This window comes from Caloenas nicobarica, chromosome 6 (genome assembly GCF_036013445.1).
Source record: "Caloenas nicobarica isolate bCalNic1 chromosome 6, bCalNic1.hap1, whole genome shotgun sequence".
NCBI lineage: Eukaryota > Metazoa > Chordata > Aves > Columbiformes > Columbidae > Caloenas > Caloenas nicobarica.
This window is the reverse complement of record NC_088250.1, coordinates 25,183,252-25,201,975: the sequence shown is the minus strand read 5'-3', so window position 1 is coordinate 25,201,975 and position 18,724 is coordinate 25,183,252. Positions and strand designations below refer to the sequence as shown.

At 63.5% G+C, this 18,724-nt stretch overlaps 2 protein-coding genes across 3 annotated transcripts; one reads left to right on the top strand and one right to left on the bottom strand.

Moving 5' to 3' along the window:
- Positions 1-562: 562 nt before the first annotated feature.
- Positions 563-14,566, bottom strand: DNPEP (aspartyl aminopeptidase). Of its 2 annotated transcripts, XM_065638031.1 has the most exons (16): positions 14,417-14,566; positions 5,973-5,987; positions 5,582-5,669; positions 5,414-5,502; positions 5,227-5,340; positions 4,771-4,896; positions 4,502-4,632; positions 4,047-4,131; positions 3,463-3,570; positions 3,152-3,229; positions 2,719-2,802; positions 2,276-2,436; positions 2,082-2,121; positions 1,608-1,709; positions 1,084-1,251; positions 563-676 (listed from the first exon to the last, which is right to left on the bottom strand). In XM_065638031.1, the coding sequence occupies exons 1-16, from the start codon at positions 14,564-14,566 to the stop codon at positions 626-628; spliced, it is 1,590 nt and encodes a 529-aa protein (XP_065494103.1). In that variant the 3' UTR covers positions 563-625. The 2 variants fall into 2 exon arrangements, with proteins under 2 accessions (XP_065494103.1, XP_065494102.1); XM_065638030.1 differs by lacking the exons at positions 5,973-5,987; positions 14,417-14,566 and adding an exon at positions 5,787-5,810.
- Positions 12,383-18,161, top strand: DES (desmin). Its single transcript, XM_065638032.1, has 9 exons — positions 12,383-13,045; positions 14,779-14,839; positions 15,042-15,137; positions 15,226-15,387; positions 15,479-15,604; positions 16,329-16,549; positions 16,686-16,735; positions 17,016-17,098; positions 17,224-18,161. The coding sequence occupies exons 1-9, from the start codon at positions 12,477-12,479 to the stop codon at positions 17,263-17,265; spliced, it is 1,410 nt and encodes a 469-aa protein (XP_065494104.1). The 5' UTR covers positions 12,383-12,476; the 3' UTR covers positions 17,266-18,161.
- The last annotated feature ends 563 nt before the right edge of the window (positions 18,162-18,724 follow it).

The following is an 18,724-nucleotide window of genomic DNA, read 5'->3' as shown; positions in this document are numbered from 1 at the left end:
ATTACGTCGCGCCCCGGGGGAGACGGCCGAGCGCCACTCCAATCACAGCCTCCCTGGAGGTGAGCCCCGCCCCCAGGGGGCGTGCCGGCGGCGTGTCCCCAGTCACTGCCCGCCCCTACCCCTCCCCGCGGCCCCGCTGGCTCCCACCTGGGCCACAGCCCTGAGCCCAATGAGCAGCGAGCACCGGGCCACACCCTCACACCCTCGCCCGGCAGCACCGCCCCAGGAAGGGCAGGAGGGGAGCGGGCAGATCCTGACCCCCCGGCCCAGGCTGGGCTCCAGCAGCAGCTCCAGGCACCACACAGGACCTGACAGCATGCCAGGGCAGGCTCAGCCCACCCAGTGCCCCTGGGGACAGACAGCCCCAGCACTGCAGGAGGCAGGGGACATCCTTCCTCCAGCTGTCCCTGTGGGGCAGAGCCACATGCTGCCTTTTAGCTAGGAGCCCTGGCACCCCCCACCCACCATGGCTGCTCTTCGCCCCAGGCAGGAGCCATGGGAGGCCCCAGGGGGTCCCAGGGTCTGTCACTCCCATCCCCAGCCACACTCATGGACCACTCGCTGTGAGACAGAGATGTTTTAATGGCCCCCGGGCTGAACCCACTGTCGCTCACTCCTGCTGTGCTCAGTCGACCACCAGGCTGCTGCTGACTGCCGGCAGGAGCTCGAAGAAGCCCTGGAAGGATAGAGGCCCTCAGGGTGGGCTGGGAAGGGTGGTGTGGGATGGGGGACAGTCTGTGGGGGCAGGCAGCGGCTCCCTCTTGGGTTACGCAGGCAGCATCATAGCAGGCAGCTACTCGCAGAGAGCAGGACCGTGTTGCCATAGTAACCCATCACTGACTCAAGGCTATCTGCTGGTTGCCATAGGAACCATTTGGGGATGGCAGTCGCCAGGGAAGGCTGTGATGCAAGGGGGACACCTCCAGAAGCAGCTGGTACCTGTGCTGCTCCACAGGGGTGGGAAGCCCAGCAGGATACCTGTGCTCAGCCCCAAGGCAGGGGCTGGATGGGGAAACAGGGATACGGGAGATGTGGTGCAGCAGGGAGGGGGTTTCGGTGCAGGATGGGGGACACGGGGCTTACCTTGAAGAGGGTGATGCTCTGGAGCACTCCTGAGGTGCAGCACATCTCCCGGATGGAATGCATGGCCAGCTGCGGGCAGCCGATGTCCAGCACACGCAGCCCCAGGCGGGAGGCCAGAATGGGGCCAATGGTGGTGCCGCAGGGCGTGTCGTTGCGCACCATGAACTCCTGCATGGGGACACGAGGTCAGCAGCTCCCCACGCTGACCCACAGCCTCCCACATGGGCTCCCGGGCCTGAAGGGAGGCAACCTGGCACAGGAAAGCAGCACAGTCTCCAAGCCAGGGTGCAAAATCCCCCCCGAGATAGGACATGCTCAGGCCAGGCCCTTCCCTCCTGTTCCTGAGCCTTCTCCCCAAGGCAGCCCCGCAACTGGAGCCCCAGAACAGCACAGACCCCAGCAGAGACAGACATGGTGACTTAGGTGTGTGGGGGGTCTGGTATAGTCCCCCTCTCCTGAACCCAGGGGCAGGGCTGCAGCCCAAGCTGGTAACATTCACAGAGGGCTCACCCAGCCCCGCTCACCTGCAGAGGGACACCCACACGAGCAGCAATGTCCCGGATGACGGCTTCGGTGACAGCCGTGGAGGCGTAGCGCTGGTTGCTGTTCACTTTGATGACAGGGCCCTGCACAAGGGAAGGTACCGCAGGCCCACAACTGGCACCGGGGACAGTCAGTTGCTCTGGAAACACCCATGCCCAGGCACTGCCATCCTGCCTCCAACCACCAGCCCACCCTCCCCTCCCTGGGCAATCCGCAGGGATGGTGAAAGCCCCAGCTCAGAGCAGGGAAGGGCTCCAGGGCCAAAGCTGTGGTCCCAAGTGATTAAAACCAGATGTGTGGCACAGCCAAATCATGCTGTAGGACAAACATCTCCCCATTGAGTGTTGTTGAGCTGCACCCCAGGACTGTGCTCCAGGGAACGGATGGGCATTTCACAGTGCTGCAGGACAGATGGACAGAACCCATCCCAGCCCAAAGCAGAGGGCTGCTCTCACCTTGTGGAAGTTTGGACGATGATTCTCCTCATGCTTGTCCCTGCAAACGGGAAGCAGGGTTTTCAGCCTACAGCCCGCCCTCCCTGCCACAACAAAGACTGCCCTGTCCGTGCTCCCTGGGGAAGGGTGGGGATACATCCTGGCAGTCAGCAGGACAGGCTGCCCTGGCCTGTGGCACTGCTCAGGCTACTCACACATAGTTTGGGTGCACAGCATGGGCCATATCAGCACTGATCATGTAGGACTTGGCCACGGCCTCCTCGAAGGCTGTCAGGTTTTGCAGCGATGCCGAGATCCGGCGCAGCACCAGCTCCGTCAGCAAGGACTCTGCGCCCTGCGCACTCTCTGACCCTACCTGCCAGGGACCATCACCAGCACAACTCACGTGGTGCAACCCCCCAGCACCCCAGGGGCCAGCTGAGTGACAGGGGGCTCCCCAAAGTCAGCAGAGCAGCTTCCAACCACGTAAGTGCTTCCCACCCTCTGCCTTGGCCATGCTTCATGGGGGGTGTAAGCAAACCCCTCCTTGCCCTGGTGGGGCCTTGGATCTATCTCCTCCTAGGCACGGCTGGGGGACAGTGAAGAGCATGGAGCCCCTCCCTGTGCCAGCCACTCCAGGGCTGTGCCACTCACTCACCTCCTCGTTGTCATAGAGTGCGATGAGACGCACATTGGGCTCCTGGGAGAGGGAGGACGGCACCGCGCACGAGTCAATCAAGGCCTGCAGGGTTAGAGCAGAACGGACAGCAGCTTGAGTGCCACCCCACCCTGGAAAGCTCAGCACTGAGCCAGCAGGAACTTCCCCCGGAGAGCCCAAAGCACCGAGGAAGGGAGTTGCGGGCACATGCATTGCCCAGCAAGAGCAGGACTTACCCCTGGGAGCTGCTGGGAACCCCATACACCCAGTAAAAGGGGTAGCGCCCATCCAACCCCAGATCCTCCAAGCCAGACCCACCCCACAGGAACACGCCTCCCTTCAGAGCCTCAGGCCAGCCCATGGCCCCACTCAGCTGAGTTGAGGTGCTGGGAGCCACGCTGTGGCCTCCAGGCTCCTCTCCCCTCCTGCTCACCTGTAGCGCGCAATAGCAGCTGTGCAGGTTGTCCAGGCGCGGGGAGAAGATAAACTCATTGAAGGCACCACCCAGCGTCTGCAGGCAGAGAGCCAGGAGGAGCAGGGCACAGGCTCCAGGTCACCAAAAAGTACCTGCCACTGGGTCCATCCCAGTCCCCTTGTCTCTGCCCCTCAGGAGCTGCCTCCTCTCGTTCCGCTCGGCTCCCAGCCCTGGCACGCCCCAGGCAGAGGAAGCGTGCCGGGTCAAACCTGTGCAGTGCCAGCCCGCAGGCTGTGTGCGGGCAGTGGGAGGCTCCTGATCTTACTTACCGCTGGCTGTGTATCTGCCAGGCACAGTTCCAGCTCCACAATCTGCTCCGGTTTCACCCCCAGCCGGGGGCAGAGCAGGGAAAGCAGAACAGGACTGTGCCGCTCTGCCTGGGAAGAAAGCAGAGCTGCGGGCAGGGTAGGTAGTGGATGGCAGGGGAAACTCTCTTCCCCCGGCAGAGCCATCCCACACCTGACTCACATTGGCACATTCTCCCTCCTACTAACATGGCCCATGTTCAAGTCCCCATCTAACAGGACAGCAGGGCCATTTGCAGGGCACAGCAAGGGGCTCTCTGCCCCCTCTGCAATCGCCCCTCCCTGCAGTGCCTTCCCAGGGAGACTGTGAGAGCTTTATGAAGGCTGCACGCCCTTGCCTATGGTGGCTCCAGACCAGAGTGGGAACAGAGAGATGGCTGAGCAGGTGTGTCACGTACACAGCTCTGCGATAGATCTGAAGGCTACCAACAGTCCATGGGGGGAAGGGGAAGTGGAACCTGCTGGCAGGTCCCTGAAGACTGGAAATCAAAGGTGACAAATGTGAGGTCCCAGCAAGTGCCCCTGCTAGTCCTTGGCACCTGACTCACCTGGGCTGCAGCATCACAAGGTGTGGCCTTCATGACCACCTCCTTTTCCAGCTCCTCCTGCACAGCAGTGGCCAGAATGGGAACCCTGTGGGGAGATGGTACCGTTAGCTCCCAGGGCTTTGTTCACCATTCCTGCATGGGGCATACATAATCAACCCTTCCTGGGGTGCTTGCCTTGCTCCTCCAGGGATCAATTGCCATGCCGAACAGAGCAAGGACACACATTTCAAGCACAGACCTATTGTGCCACCTCAGGACACCCTAGTGTACTTTCCCAAGTCCCAGGCTTGGAAGCATCTCCTGGGAGGTCACTACGGGGCTAAGGAAAGCCATTGCAGATCTCCCCACAGCAATAAGTGACTGCCAGAGGGAGAAAGCTGAAGCTGGGTACTGTTCCAGCTGGGTCCCAGCCCTCTCGAAGGCTGGCCAGGGGTCAGGGACAAGCCAGGCCTTACAGGTGGTGCTCGGTGTTGGGCCCGAAGTTCTCATTGATGCTGCGCTGCAGATGGATGGCCAGGTGGGGAATGCGGAGGACAGGCCGTTCCACATGTACCAGCCGCTGCTCCAGGCGCCCTGTGGCTGGGTCCTGAAACATAAGGAGGAACTGCTGGGGCCAGGCCCACAGGGCTGAGGTTGCAGCAGGTCCCACTCTGGGAAGAAGTCACAGACCCAGAGCTGGGGGGCACACAGCTAGCTCACCATGTCTGTCCCAAATCAGACTCACCTTTATGATCACCCTCCCAGCCACGGTGAGGTCACGGTCAAACCAGGTGTTCCAGATGCCCCCTCCATAGGTCTCCACACCAACCTGCACCATGCCCACCTGCCCCCGCTTAGAGCGTCGCTTCACCTGGGCGAGAGCAGAGGCATCACTGCTGGCACCGCAGAGCCCCAGGGACTGGGTAACTGGTGGGAACTGGGCAGAACATGCCCGGAGTCTCACGGATGACCCTGTCAGTGCAGGGTGCTGTGAGGTGCTTTGTGGGACAGGGGACACAGAGGTGGAGCCATTCAGGGGATCAGCATGGGCTCTGGGTGGCAGAAGTGGGAGGTATAAGGACCCAGCAACGGCGCTGTGGTGCACAGAGGAAGTGAGGGTGTCTTTTGCTTGGGGAGTGAAACTGGAAGGCACCAGAGATGGCCCCAGGGCCGGGGAAGGTAGCCGGCTGCCCAGCCTTACCCTGAGGCAGGGGCTGTCGGTGTGGGCCCCCAGCAGGCTGAACCCATTCCCGGGCTGGAACTGGCCGCCGACGGCGAAGGCGATGAGGGTGGAGTAGTTCCTAGTGATGAAGTACTGGGGGCAGGGGTGGGGGGTGAGGGCCGCTCAGCCTCCCGGCCCCCGCCGCCCTGCCCCCGGCCGGACCCACCTTCTGCGCGGGCCGCAGCTCCCAGTGCTCCGTCTCCTTCAGCTCCTGGAAGCCGGCCTGCAGCAGCCGGCTGCGGCACTCGGCCACCACTGCGGGGGGAAGAGCCGTCAAAGGGGCCGCGCGGAGCGGGGAAGGGGCAGGGGCCGGGCAGGCCCGGCAGCGTCTCACCGTGGTAGGGCGAGGGGCTCCGGTTCACGAACTTCACCAGCTCCTGCGCCGCCGCCTGCGCGGCCTGCTTCGAGCCCTGCGCCGCCGCCTGCGGGCACCGCCGTCACCGGACAGCGCCGGCACCACCCCCACCCGGGCCGGGAGCCCCGTGGGCCCGGGGACCCCCCGGGCACGGCCCGACCCGCGCCCCGCGCCCGCCCGGTACCTGCATGGCCGCCACGCCCCGCCCCGCCGCCGCGCCCCGCGCGCCCCCTGCTGGCGCGGAGGAATGCGCGCAGGCGGCCCGGCAGTGCGCGCCCGTCGTGCGCACCCGCACCCCGCTCCGTGTACCCTGCACCCCGCGATCCGCACCCTGCACCCGCACCCCGCTCCGTGTACCCTGCACCCGCACCCCGCTCCGTGTACCCTGCACCCCGCGATCCGCACCCTGCACCCGCACCCTGCTCCATGTACCCTGCACCCCGCGATCCGCACTCTGCTCCGTGTACCCTGCACCCCTTATCCTGTACCCTGCACCTTGTACCCTGCACCTCACATCCTGCTCTGGGGCCAAGCAAACCCGGTGACTGCCCAAGCCAGGGCAGAGCTGGGGGCTGGGTGGGTGAAAGCTGAGCACAGCCAGGAGCATCTGGGGTGGGACAGGCTCCCCAAGGATGATCACCCCAACTCTGGGCATTGAGTGAGTAGGGGCCAACCTGAAACAGGACTTGAACCACCTGCAGCTGTCCTTGTGCTGCCCAGGAGTACAAGTGCACAGGGGAACATGCACACTTCCCAAAGGCTGGGTGCCTTTGGGATGAGTCACCAGTGTAAGCCAGGCTGCAGGACCCTCATCATTGCTGCTCCCCTGCCTTGGCAGTGCTTGGACCCCATAGAAAACAAGGGACAAGCCCTTGGTACCATGATGGGGATCAATGTGCCTGAGTGACAGCGATACACAGGGGTTCTGGGAGCTGGCACAGTGACAAGGCAGCACCCCAGCTGCCTGCCAGCCCTTGCGGGGCCATGGCCTGGAAATACATGGGGGATGAGACCCCAGGACCTCGCACAGATTGAAGTGGCTCCTGCCCTTGGCTGGGTCCCCTGCATGGGCTGGGTGCGGCAGTGGAGTTTTAGGTTTCCATCAGTGCCCATGCATCATTTCCCAGCATGATCCTGTGTCTTCCCGGTGATGAGTGTGTGGCCTTAGGAAGGACATGGTAGCCTGTGAGCAGTGCTTGGGGCCTAGGAGCTCAGTGCCAGCTGGATTCCCAGCTCTTGAGTCACCAGCATGGGTACCCTGTTAGTCAGAGACCTTGTCCATGTCTTGGGGACTGGAAACTAGTGGTCCTGCTGCCCCTGACCCCAGGACCTGCCATGCTGTGAACTCATGACAGCCCTGGATTTATGCTCCCAGACCCCAGCACCTGCCTCCCCCTCCCCCAAAAGGGAATGAGCACCCCCACCACCTGGCACCCTGTGAGCAGACAGCTGGAGAGTCTCCATGTCAACCACAGCCACCACAGCAAAACACAGGGCGAGTGCCCCGCCAAGATGGGACCTGGCTGAGAGCAGGCACCCAGAACCATGGCATGGAGTTGGACCATGTGCACCCCCTGCTCTGCACTCTCCTGCCAAAGGGACATGGGTGCCAGGCAGCAGGCTCACAGTTCCTCCTGCCAGCACCACCCCCCACTGCTGCAGGCACCCAATTCAGGGCTGGGTGCTGCCGGGTTGTCTCCAGGATATGCCTGGGGGACACCTGGGGACATTTGCAGCATGTGTTCCTAGAGCCCATGGCCCCCCAAACTGGTGGCTGCCCAGAGTGGTTGGGTGCCCGTAGGACACGGGTGCCTGGGGCAGGTATGTCCCATGAGGAGTGGGTGCAGGAGTAGGGGGTGCCCAATCTGGGGTGGCCGGAGCAGGAGCTGGGGGTGAGCAGCAGGGCTGGGTGTGGCTCTCGCCCAGTCCTGCAGGCGCGAGCAGAGGGCAGCTCCTCGGCATGCTGCAGCTATTCCTGGAGCGGTGGGGCTGCCGGAAAAAGCTCCCGCTGGCTATTTACGGGTGGGCTCTGACTCACCCCTGGCTGGATGCCGGGGGCTGCACAGCACCTGCCACAGCCGCCCCCCAGCCTGTCACCGTGCTTCTGGGAAGGCACTGCTCCTTTTCCCATCTCCCTCTGCCCCATGGACCTCCCGATGCAGCAGGGAGGTCCAGGCAGCCCCACTACACCCCGCCATCTCCTCCTGGTGATGCATGCACCCCACTGCTGGGCTCACGTGTGTGCCCAGGGGCGCCTGACAGGGGCAGGACCAGTGGGAACAGGGCACCGTGACCCTTTCCACATCCCCTGGCAGCCCGAGGTGCTGTGCAGAATTTGCTCCAGCAAGCATTCCTTGGGGTGGCTCTGTGGATGGGCAGCTGCAGCTGAGCCCCGCTGGAAAGGGTTAACAGAGAGGTGGTGCAGGACAGAGCCTGTAAACACAGACAGAGCTTCAAGGAAGTGCCACCCCCTTCTCCTGCTCCCTGCCAGCCTGCCTGGGCCCCCTCCCTGCCAGCCCTGCCAGGATGAGCACAGGGATGGCACCCGTACTGCTGCAGAGGGAGCAGTGAAGGCGGTCCCCCCCCACAACCCGGCCCACGTGTCTGAGCATGAGAAAGTGAAATCACTGCCTGGGCATTGCTGGAGGCTGAGCGAATGGCCACCATGCCTTACATGAGCCGCCAGTGATGCAGCGGGTAAGCACTACCTCATCTCAGTGGCATGGGTGATGCTATCGAGGCCTGCAGGAGGACAGATGGACACCTCAGCATCCTCATGGACCACAAGTGTGGCCAGCCATCCCTACATTCATGTGGACCGCAAGGGCAGCTGGGCACCCCCAGCATCCCTGTGGACATCCCCAGCCTGCCCACGGGCTGCGAGGACAGGTGAACATCCCCAGCATCCCCACAGATCACAGGGCTGGCTTGAGATGAGTGATAGGGGCAGGCATATGCCTTGAGCATCTGCAGGGACATGGAGGTAGCTGGTCTTCTCCATCATCTACATGCCATTGGGGCATACTTGTGGACCATGGAGGCAACAACTCACCCCGAGGACCTACATAGAGCCAGAGGAGCAAGCAAACACCCTCCAGTGTCCATACATGCTACAGAGGATGGCTAGACACTCCCAGCACCCACACAGGCTACAGGACAGCCAGGCACCCCCAGCATCTCTGTGCCACTTGGAGACAGGCCAGCATCTCCAGCATCTCCATCACCTGAGGACACAGGGATGGGGACCACAGGCAGTCAAATGGGCTGCAAGCCTACATTGCTGGCCCCAAGCCCTAGGGTGGGCAAAGACATGGCAGCAGCTGGGATGACCAGTGGGTAGGGGTCTGCAGCCTGCAGGGCACTCACCAGCTCCCGGGACCCTGGCGGGCCAGGCTGGGCCACAGTCCAGGCAGGGAAGGAGAACTAACTCTTATTTAGACAATAGCACAAGCCTTGGGTCTGTCAGAGCCAGGGAATGGGCCGCACGGTCCTTCCCTCTTAGGGTAAAGGCGCCTGGGAGGCTCATGGCTGTAAAAGGAGTGGGACTGAGGGAGACGGCCGTGGGCCAGGAAGGAGGGGGATGGACACCCTCACTGCTTCATTCCCATCCCTTCACTCACCCCAGAGCCAGGGCCAGGCATGATGGGGGCGTGAGGGCTTCGGTGGCAGAGTACGAGGCAGAGGAGGGGCTGGCACCCCGTCCCTGCATCCTGCCCAGCTCCAAGCCCTGAGATACCCGCAGCTCGGGGAGGCTGTGCCCGGCTCCCCGGGCGGCTTAAATCCTGAGGGAGCAGCAAGGAGGGAGGGCTAGGGAGGAGGAACGGCTGCAGGATGCAGCTGGCTTTGCTCAGGGAGGTGTCATGACCAGAGGGAGTTGTTTGACATTCCAGCTCCTAATGCCTTCCCGGCAACAGCCTCATCCTATGGCCAGATGGGAGCTGGGGCCGGGTCAGCGCGGAGGCTCGGGGGCTGCTTCCCAGGCTCCATCGATCTGGGTCAGCCTGGCCTGGGATGGAGCTGCGGGAGGTCTGAGCAGGGCTGGGCAGGAAGGGAGGCAGCATCCCTCCTGCTGTCTCTCTGCACTGCATCCCCGCACCACTGCTCTCCACTTTTCATAAGCCCTGGGGACTCAACTGGCACAGAGTGTCTGGGGCCATGTCCCTGGGATGGAACTTTGGCAGGGTCCCTGGCGCCTGCTCCTTGCCCCCTGCTTCCCATGCCGCCAGGTCCTGCATGCAGACGGGGCTTTCCTAAGAGGCTGCAGAAAGTCCAAGGCGTCCATCCTCCCCCCGCCAAACATGGGGCCCCTTCCTGCACAGAGCCATCCCGGAAGGCTGTCATGGCAGCTGAGGAAAGGCCACTTCAAACAGTTTGTCCCAGAGCGGGGTCAGGAGGATGCTCCTGGTTAACCCCTCTGAGCTGCTTCCCCTGCTAGTGCAGTCAGTGCTCAGGAAAGCGTTTCCACTCCCTGGGGCATCCCAGCCCTGCACCTCCCTGCTCTGTGGGACAGGGATGGGGACAAGGGCTCGCCAGGCCTTGAAGGGGGTGGTTTCCATCACTGCAGCCCTATCTGAAGCTTCAGAGCAGTGTGCTGAGCTGGACACACCACCCTAGGGGCCCATCCTCCCCATAACCCAGCAAGGGGGGCAGCAGGATGGGGTCATGGGAAGGAATGGCTGAACAGTACAGCTGGCACTGTGCTGGCCCAGGCCCCTTGGGTCTCCCAAGCTGTTGTGGGACCCACCTGCCCTTCTGCATCCCAGCTAGAAGCTAGCATGTCACCCTGCCCACACTCGCAGGGCAGGCAGGGCACACATGCAGGGCTCAGGGATGCGCAGGGTGCACTCGGAGCAGGGCCAGGAGGAGGAAGGATGCTGTCTGTTTTTCCATCTTCTCCCCACCCCGCCAAGCCCCCCCTTCCTTCCATCCATCCTCCCCCCTGCGCTGGGATGAAACAACCCCATCTGGAAATACCTTCCCTTTTAAAGGCAGGCTCCGCCAGGCAGCACGCACTCTCTGGGAAGCCTCTGGATTTTGCTGTGACTAGGTGGCCAGGAGGGCTCCAGCGATAGGGAGCTTGGGGAGGGCAGCCTGGATGTGTGACATCGAGCCTCTGCCCACCTGCATGGCCATGGGGCTCAGATCTTTGCTGGCCCTCCAGGTGGCAGGGGGTGGCAGGGAGCAGGCAGGAGTGCCTCCCAGAGCCAGGGCAGTTGAGGATGCTGCCGTGATCAAGCCCAAACCTTTGCCGTGCCGATGCTGGCACGGGAGAGCCATAGCACTGCTCAGCATCTGCATTACAGCTGGGATGGGGGCCGGGAGGTTTGGGGCTGGGCATGACTGAGCGCTGCTCCTGCTGCTGAGTCACCCGGTGGCACTGCGGTCCCCTCTGCCAGGCCCTCCAGGGACAGAGGCGCTGGGGCTCTGCCAGCTGATGCCAGCCAAAACCGCCTGGCTTGGGCAGGGCTGGGGCCACCAGCTGTGCCGGGGGGCCTGGGGAGGAGGAGGTGCTGCCCCGGCAAGGGCTATTACCGTTGAGAGGGTCCCCCAGCACAGCCCCCCTCCATCAGAATGTCCCCTTTAGCTGGCATAAGTTTGTGTGTGGCCCCAGGTGTCCCTGCCCTGCCCAAACACCTGTCCAGGAGGTGGGAAGCTGTGTTGGGGGTCCTGGGGTGAACTGTGGTATTCCTCATTTAGGGAAGGTTTGGGGAGCTGGGCTGGGCTTTGTGGTCCCCAAAGTACTGTTAGGCCAAAGTGGAGGCTGAGGAGGCACTCAGAGCCTGCAGCACTCCGGGATGGCCTGGGGACCTTGTCCCACTCTTGGGTGACAAGGACCAAGGAGGGGCTGGGGCTGTTCCGGGCAGGTTCCCTGTCCAGCCACGCTCTCCATAGGCCTGGTGCAAGAAGGGTTAACAGGGTGCCTCCCCCGGCTATAAATAAAACATTTGTCCCCCGCGTATGAGCTCTGAGCTCGGGAGGCTATTTTGGTTGGGTGCCTGCTGCTTCAGGAATGTGCCGGAGCAAGGACCCGGGGGTGACATCACCAGGATCACTCCAGACCCAGCACCTGCTCAGGGTCACTCAGCAGCACCCCGAAAACACCCAGCCCCAAGCTGGTGCTCAGCTCCCTGTATCAGAAAGGGGGCTTTGGGTGGTGGGTCAGCACAAGCACACTCAGGGCAGAGTTCCCACACAACACCCCCTCCCCAGGGCTCTCTCTTGTCCCCTCTCTGGGTGGTGGGGTTGGAGTTTGGCCCCACATGGAAACCTGAGCTTTGTGCGCTTGCTGTGGGGCGTGTTGAGGCACCGTCGGGGGCATTTTGTGGTGCTCAAAGCCAATTTGTGGACCGTGGATACCAGGCAGGGGGTCTGGCTCAAGGAGGGTCAAGTCAGGCTGTGAAGGGCTGAGTCCCCTGTTTTCGCTCCCAGCGTCAGCCCAGGCTGTCTGTCTGTCTGTGTGGGCCCCCCGTGGGTGGCACTGCACCCCTATGGGATTCTGGGCAGTGCTGGGGGGCTTACCACCAGCCTCGCACCCCCAGGGACAGGGCAGTGTGGTGGGGTACAGCGGGGAGGCTGATACACCATTGGGGTCTGGGGTTGCCTGGGGTTCTGTGGGTGTTGTTGTTGTGCACCTGGGGGTCCGCAGTCCAGCTATGTGAGCAAATGAGGGGTGGTGGGCGGGGGCTGGCTGCTGTCCCCCCCGCCCCGGCAGCAGCGTCCCCCCGCTGCCTGGCAGCAGGAGGGGCGGGTGATGTCAGCAGGATACAAATAGCGGCCGCGCGGGTCCCTTCCCGACGCCTCCCCAAGTTGCCGGCCGCTCGCCAGCCCCGCCGCCTGCTCCCTGCTCCGGCCTCGCCGCCCTGCCACCGCCACCATGAGCCAGTCCTACTCCTCCAGCCAGCGGGTCTCTTCCTACCGCCGCACCTTCGGCGGCTCCCCGGTCTTCGGCGGCTCCCCGGTCTTCCCCCGCGCCTCCTTCGGGGCCAAGGGCAGCAGTGGAAGCTCTGTCACCTCCCGCGTCTACCAGGTGTCCCGCACCTCGGCTGTCCCCAGCCTGTCCAGCTTCCGCACCACCCGCGTGACGCCCCTGCGCTCCTACCAAAGTGCCTACCAAGGTGCCGGCGAGCTGCTGGACTTCAGCCTGGCCGATGCCATGAACCAGGAGTTCCTCCAGACCCGCACTAATGAGAAGGTGGAGCTGCAGGAGCTCAATGACCGTTTCGCCAACTACATCGAGAAGGTGCGCTTCTTGGAGCAGCAGAATGCCCTCATGGTGGCCGAGGTGAACCGCCTGCGGGGCAGGGAGCCCACCCGTGTGGCCGAGATGTATGAGGAGGAGCTGCGGGAGCTCCGGCGCCAGGTGGATGTGCTCACCAGCCAGCGGGCTCGTGTTGAAGTTGAGCGCGACAACCTGCTTGATGACCTGCAGAAGCTCAAGCAGAGGTGAGGAGGGGCCCTGGTGTGTCCCTGTGGGCATCCATCCCTGCATCTCCATCCCTAGGGATGCGCAGTGGCAGAGCCCGACCTGGCAGCCCCTCAGGTGCCCACTGCCATCCTTGTGCTCCATGTTCAGAGCCCATCATGGCCCCGCTCCTCCATCCCACTCAGCCCATCTCGTGGGGCGGGGGAGAAACCTTGCTGTGCCTCTTGCTGGCTGTACCCACCTGCAGGGCACTTTGCAGGGTTCCAGGTCCTGGCAGCGAGTTTTGGGAGGGAGAAGGGCACCTGTGACCTGCTACACCAGTGCTGAGTGCTCCCCAACCCATGATGTGGGATGGGGGGAGCCGTCCCAGTTGTGTGGGGCAGGGTGAGGGAGGTGCCAACAGCCTGGGCATCGCAGCAGAGCACCCCAAATGCTGCCAGCCCTGGCCAGGCACCCAGGCAGCACCCAGCAGGCAGGATGGCTCTGGCAGCAGGGGTGTCCTCTGCACCTTCCCCTGCAGGCTGCTGAGGCGAGGCTATGATGCCACGGGACCCCCAGAGCTGGGGGATTGGAGTGCCGCCCCTGGGGCTCCCCATCCTCACTCACGCTGGTGAGGGCTGGCCAACCTGTGGGTGCATTGAGCACTGCGGGATGGACAGACAGACAGAGGCAGGCAGGCAGGCGGAGGCGGAGGAGAAGATGAACTGGGGGGGTGCTCCACCAGCTGCGGAGGAGAAGGCGGGAGGGGAGGAAGCAGACGCACTTCCGCAGACCAGGGCTGCTCCAGGCCTGGGTGTACAAAGTGCCCTGGGAGCAGTGGGGACCCCCAAGGATGCTGTGGGCCTTGCTGGTGGCAGGGAGGGGGCTGGGGCCAGGGGGGAATAGCCACAGGGGTGGCCAGGCTGAGTGACCCCCAGGGACCGACTGGTGTGGGGGCATCTGGTAGCAGGTGCTTGGTGAGAGCTGCTTGTTCTGATGCTGGTCTGTGCCTTCCCTCCTGGCCTCTGTGCCCTGGGGACCCTAAGTCCCCATCTCCTGAGGGTGACACTGCCAGCTGCCTACCCCTTGCAGCCTCAGCCTCTGCCTCAGATGGCCAGCACTGGGGTGCCCCTGGGGCAGAGCCCCTGATGCTGGGAGGCTGGGGTGGCAGCATGGAGGACCCCTGAACGTCAGGGGAGGAGCAGGGCACAGAACAAACGGGTGTCAGGTTCCTGTCACCCCATGTGCCAGCACCGCCTGGGCACCTCCTTCTCCTCCCTGCTGCCTTCCCCTCGACCAGCGGCCTGTGGCACTGTCCCTCCCCTGGTGCAGCCCGGCTCCCCAGCCCTGACCTTGGGCTCACCGCCCAGCAGTCCCTGCTGCACACCCCCATCCCATAGCATCGCTCAAACCCGCCTGTCCTCCTGCTGTCCCCAGGGCGGCTCAAGCCGGTGCCACCTCTTGGGTCCCCCGTGCCGGATCCTGCACCCCGTCCTGCCAGCTGCCGGCCACTCTCCCCTACAAGGGCCGGGGCAGTGCGTGTGGCTCCAAGCTGACCTCATGCCTTTGTGCTCTCTCTGGCGTTGACTATAATAGGGAATGGGAGGAAGAGCCCCTGGCCCCCCGCCAGCCTTCCCGCCGCCTGCCGGGAATGCAGGACAATCTGTCGTCTTTCCATCGGGCCACACTGGTCTCGGGGGCGGCAAGAGGGGACATCGCTGCCAGGGGACAGGGCTCCCTCTGGGTGCCCCTGACCTCCTCTCTCTGCCCCCAGGCTGCAAGAGGAGATCCAGCTGAAGGAGGAGGCTGAGAACAACCTGGCTGCTTTCAGAGCCGTGAGTACCTGTACCCCCCGTGCGGCATGGGACCCCTACCTCCCCTCTCACTTCCATCTCCCCATGCAGACTGGTCCCAGCACCAGGACATGGCCCTGGGCACAGCTTTGCACCCTGCAGCCCCAATGCATGGTCCCTGTGCTCCCCCCACGCACCCAGGAGTGTTTGCCCCTCTGCTACCCCTCACTCTGTGTCCCCTCAGGACGTGGACGCGGCCACACTGGCACGCATTGACCTGGAAAGACGCATCGAGTCCCTGCAGGAGGAGATCGCCTTCCTCAAGAAGGTGCACGAAGAGGTAGGTCGGGGGTGGCCCTGTTTCCCGCGGATACCTTTGAGGCTGGGGGAGGGAGCGGCTGCCCTGAGGCATCACCTTGTCCCTTCAGGAAATCCGGGAGCTGCAGGCTCAGCTGCAGGAACAGCACATCCAGGTGGAGATGGACATCTCCAAGCCCGACCTGACGGCTGCACTGCGGGACATCCGAGCCCAGTACGAGAGCATCGCTGCCAAGAACATCGCCGAGGCTGAGGAGTGGTACAAGTCCAAGGTGCAGTAGGCAGCAGGCTCTGGGCTGGCCCCGGTGCGGTGGGTCCCGGCTGTCCCGGTGGCAGTGCCAGCTGACCCTTGCCTCTCCCCAGGTGTCTGACCTGACACAGGCGGCCAACAAGAACAATGATGCGCTGCGGCAGGCGAAACAGGAGATGCTGGAGTACCGGCACCAGATCCAGTCCTACACCTGCGAGATTGATGCCCTCAAGGGCACGGTGAGCCACGGGCAGCGTTGGGAACACCCCCAGCCTCCCTGCAAGGACCTGCGGCTCTGGGGCTGCTCAGGGACCTCTGAAACATCTCTGGGGTGGGGTACTCTTCCCAGCTCTCTGATTTGCTGCCATGGGGGGACTTGTCCCCTATATTTGGGCTGCGCCTCGCTCAGTGACAATCTGGGCCTCTGTGAGATGTTTTGGCAGAGCCCCAGAGCCAAGGCACAGATTGCAAAAGGTGCCCCAGACTGGGAGGCTCCAGGCGGGCGGGCGCAGGGCTCGGGGTGTCTGGTTGCAGGCTGAGAAGGTGGTTGCAAACAAACAAGGCACAACAGTCCTGCTTCAGCACAGTCATGGTCACAGGAGCCAGCCAGCAGCCACCAGAGTGGCAGTGCCCCACCCTGGGCGGCTGTCTGGTGCTCCTGTACCTCTCCGTGCCCTCCCACTGGGGTCGGCTGTTTTTGCTGGGGGCCTGGACACCTGAGCAGAGGGTGTTGAGTTTGCCTGCAACCTGCCCAGCTTGCTCCTGCCAGACCCTGCTGCCCAGCGCTGGGCAGACAGAGGGTGATGGCCACCTATCATGGTCCCACATTAGCTGGACCCAGCCCAAGGCTGACCACAGCTCTCCCCAGGTCCATGGCTCTCCCCTAGGACGCCCCCAGCTCCCACCCAAGGTGTCCCCTGGCCACTCCGGGTCACCCCCTTGCTGAACCCCCTGTGTTCCCAGAACGACTCGCTGATGCGCCAGATGCGGGAGATGGAGGAGCGCTTCGCGGGGGAGGCCGGTGGGTACCAGGACACCATTGCCCGGCTGGAGGAGGAGATCCGACACCTGAAGGACGAGATGGCCAGGCACCTGCGTGAGTACCAGGACCTGCTCAACGTCAAGATGGCCCTGGATGTGGAGATTGCCACGTACCGCAAGCTGCTGGAGGGCGAGGAGAACCGGTGAGCAGTGCGGGGGCAGGACAAGGCAGGGGGACCAGCAGGGTCAATCTTTTTTTTTGAGGGCTCCCACCCTGTGAGCAGCTTCTCAAGGGCTTGGGGCATTGCATGCTGAGCTTTCCCATCTGTGTCCCCACAGGATCAGCATCCCCATGCACCAGACCTTTGCCTCTGCACTCAATTTCCGAGGTGAGTATCGCTCCATGAGGAGGGGTGCCTGGGACACGCCCTTAGGGGTTCCCAGTGTAAATCTCCCTCCTGGGGGGCTGCAGCCAGGCTGGCAGGTCAGGGGCCCACAGATGTCACACCGAGGCCCTGGGGTGGGCGCACTCAGATGGGTGCTGCCACAAGTTGGGGCGGGAGTGGGTAAGACAGGGCTCCTAAAGCTCCTCAGTGGCCTCAGCCCCACTGCTCTGGCCCCATGTCACACGTTTCCATGATCCCATCCCCTGTGTCCTCCTGCCTGCAGAGACCAGCCCAGACCAGCGTGGCTCCGAGGTGCACACCAAAAAGACCGTGATGATCAAAACCATTGAAACCCGCGATGGAGAGGTGCGCGCAGGGCAGCACCGGGGGATGATGGGGAGGCAGGGGGGACTGAGCATGGTACCTGTCCCCACGCCTGGGGCTCCGGTGTGGGCATGGCATGGCATCTCACCATGCTTCTCTCCCGGCAGGTGGTGAGTGAGGCGACCCAGCAGCAGCACGAAGTGCTGTAGAGGAGGCTGCCCCAGCAGCCCACCAGCACCTTCCGTCGCTGCCTCCGTCCCGCCGCCAAGCCCCCCTCCTGCCCCCCACCTTGCCCCTGGCGCTCCCCCAGCACTGCCCGAGGGGTCCCCCTGCGCAGCCACCTCCAGACCCCCTGCGCCTCCCGGGCTCCCTCCTTCAGCTTCGAAAGGCTCGCTCTGCTTTCGCAGCTTCGCAGCAGCAATGCCAGCGTCAGGATCAGGCCCGGGCTGGGGGGGTGACAGGAGGGAGGGAGGGGACAAGCAGAAGGGGCTGGGGGGAGCAGGTAGTGGCCTGGACCAGCTGCCTGGAGAGCTGGATGGTCCCAGCAGCAGGTTCTGGATCCCCGGCAGCCCCCTTCCCGCGCTGGGCACGGGCTCAGGGTTTGTCCCGCGGGAGCGGGGATCCATCCCCCCACGCTGGTACCGCTGGCCTCCCTGGAGCTGGTGTTTCTCCAGGTGGATGGCAGCGGTGCCAGGGGTGGGGAGAAATGGGGTCCAGGCCAAGCCCCCATTCTCTACCCAGCTCAGAGCCAGGGTGCTCCCAGACTGCGTCCCCTCCCAGTTTAGAGGGGCTGGGGTCCTGCACTCCCCCTAGCCCCAGAGGATGCCCCACAGGGCAGAGAAGGGCAGCGCCCGCCCCCCCATGGTGGGGACCCCCAGCAGCAGGAGGCTGCGTGGGGCCAGGCTCGGTGAGCCGAGAGGGTACCTGTAGGTGGACACAGGAGAGAGGAGGAGTGAGTGAGTGGGAGAGAGGGGGGAGAGAAGGAGAGGATCCGGAGAGAGGCCCGGGGGCCAGGGCAGGTGCCCCCACCCCTCACCCCACTGCACCTCCACCCCACCGCATCTACGTGACTCTTCAGGCGGCTGAAATAAACAGCGGAGCATCACCTCTTCCTCCTGGTGTATCTCTGGGGTAGGGACGGGATGGGGTGGTGGAGAGGTGGCACCCGGGAAGGGTGATGCACAGACCACCAGGCTGGGCTGGGGCGGACTGGGTGGCCAGCATCCCCCTGATCCATCACAGAATCACAGAACGTTAGGGATTGGAAGGGACCTCAAAAGATCATCTAGTCCAATCCCCCTGCCAGAGCAGGAACACCTAGATGAGGCTACACAGGAATGTGTCCAGGTGGGTTTTGAATCTCTCCGGAGAAGGAGACTCCACAATCTCCCTGGGCAGCCTGTTCCAGTGTTCTGTCACCCTCACTGTGAAGAAGTTTCTTCTCATATTTAAGTGGAACCTCCTGTGTTCCAGTTTGTACCCATTGCCCCTTGTCCTATCATTGGTTGTCACTGAGAAGAGCCTGGCTCCATCCTCATGACACTCACCCTTTACATATTTATAAACATTAATGAGGTCACCCCTCAGTCTCCTCTTCTCCAAGCTAAAGAGACCCAGCTCCCTCAGCCTTTCCTCATAAGGGAGATGCTCCACTCCCTTAATCATCTT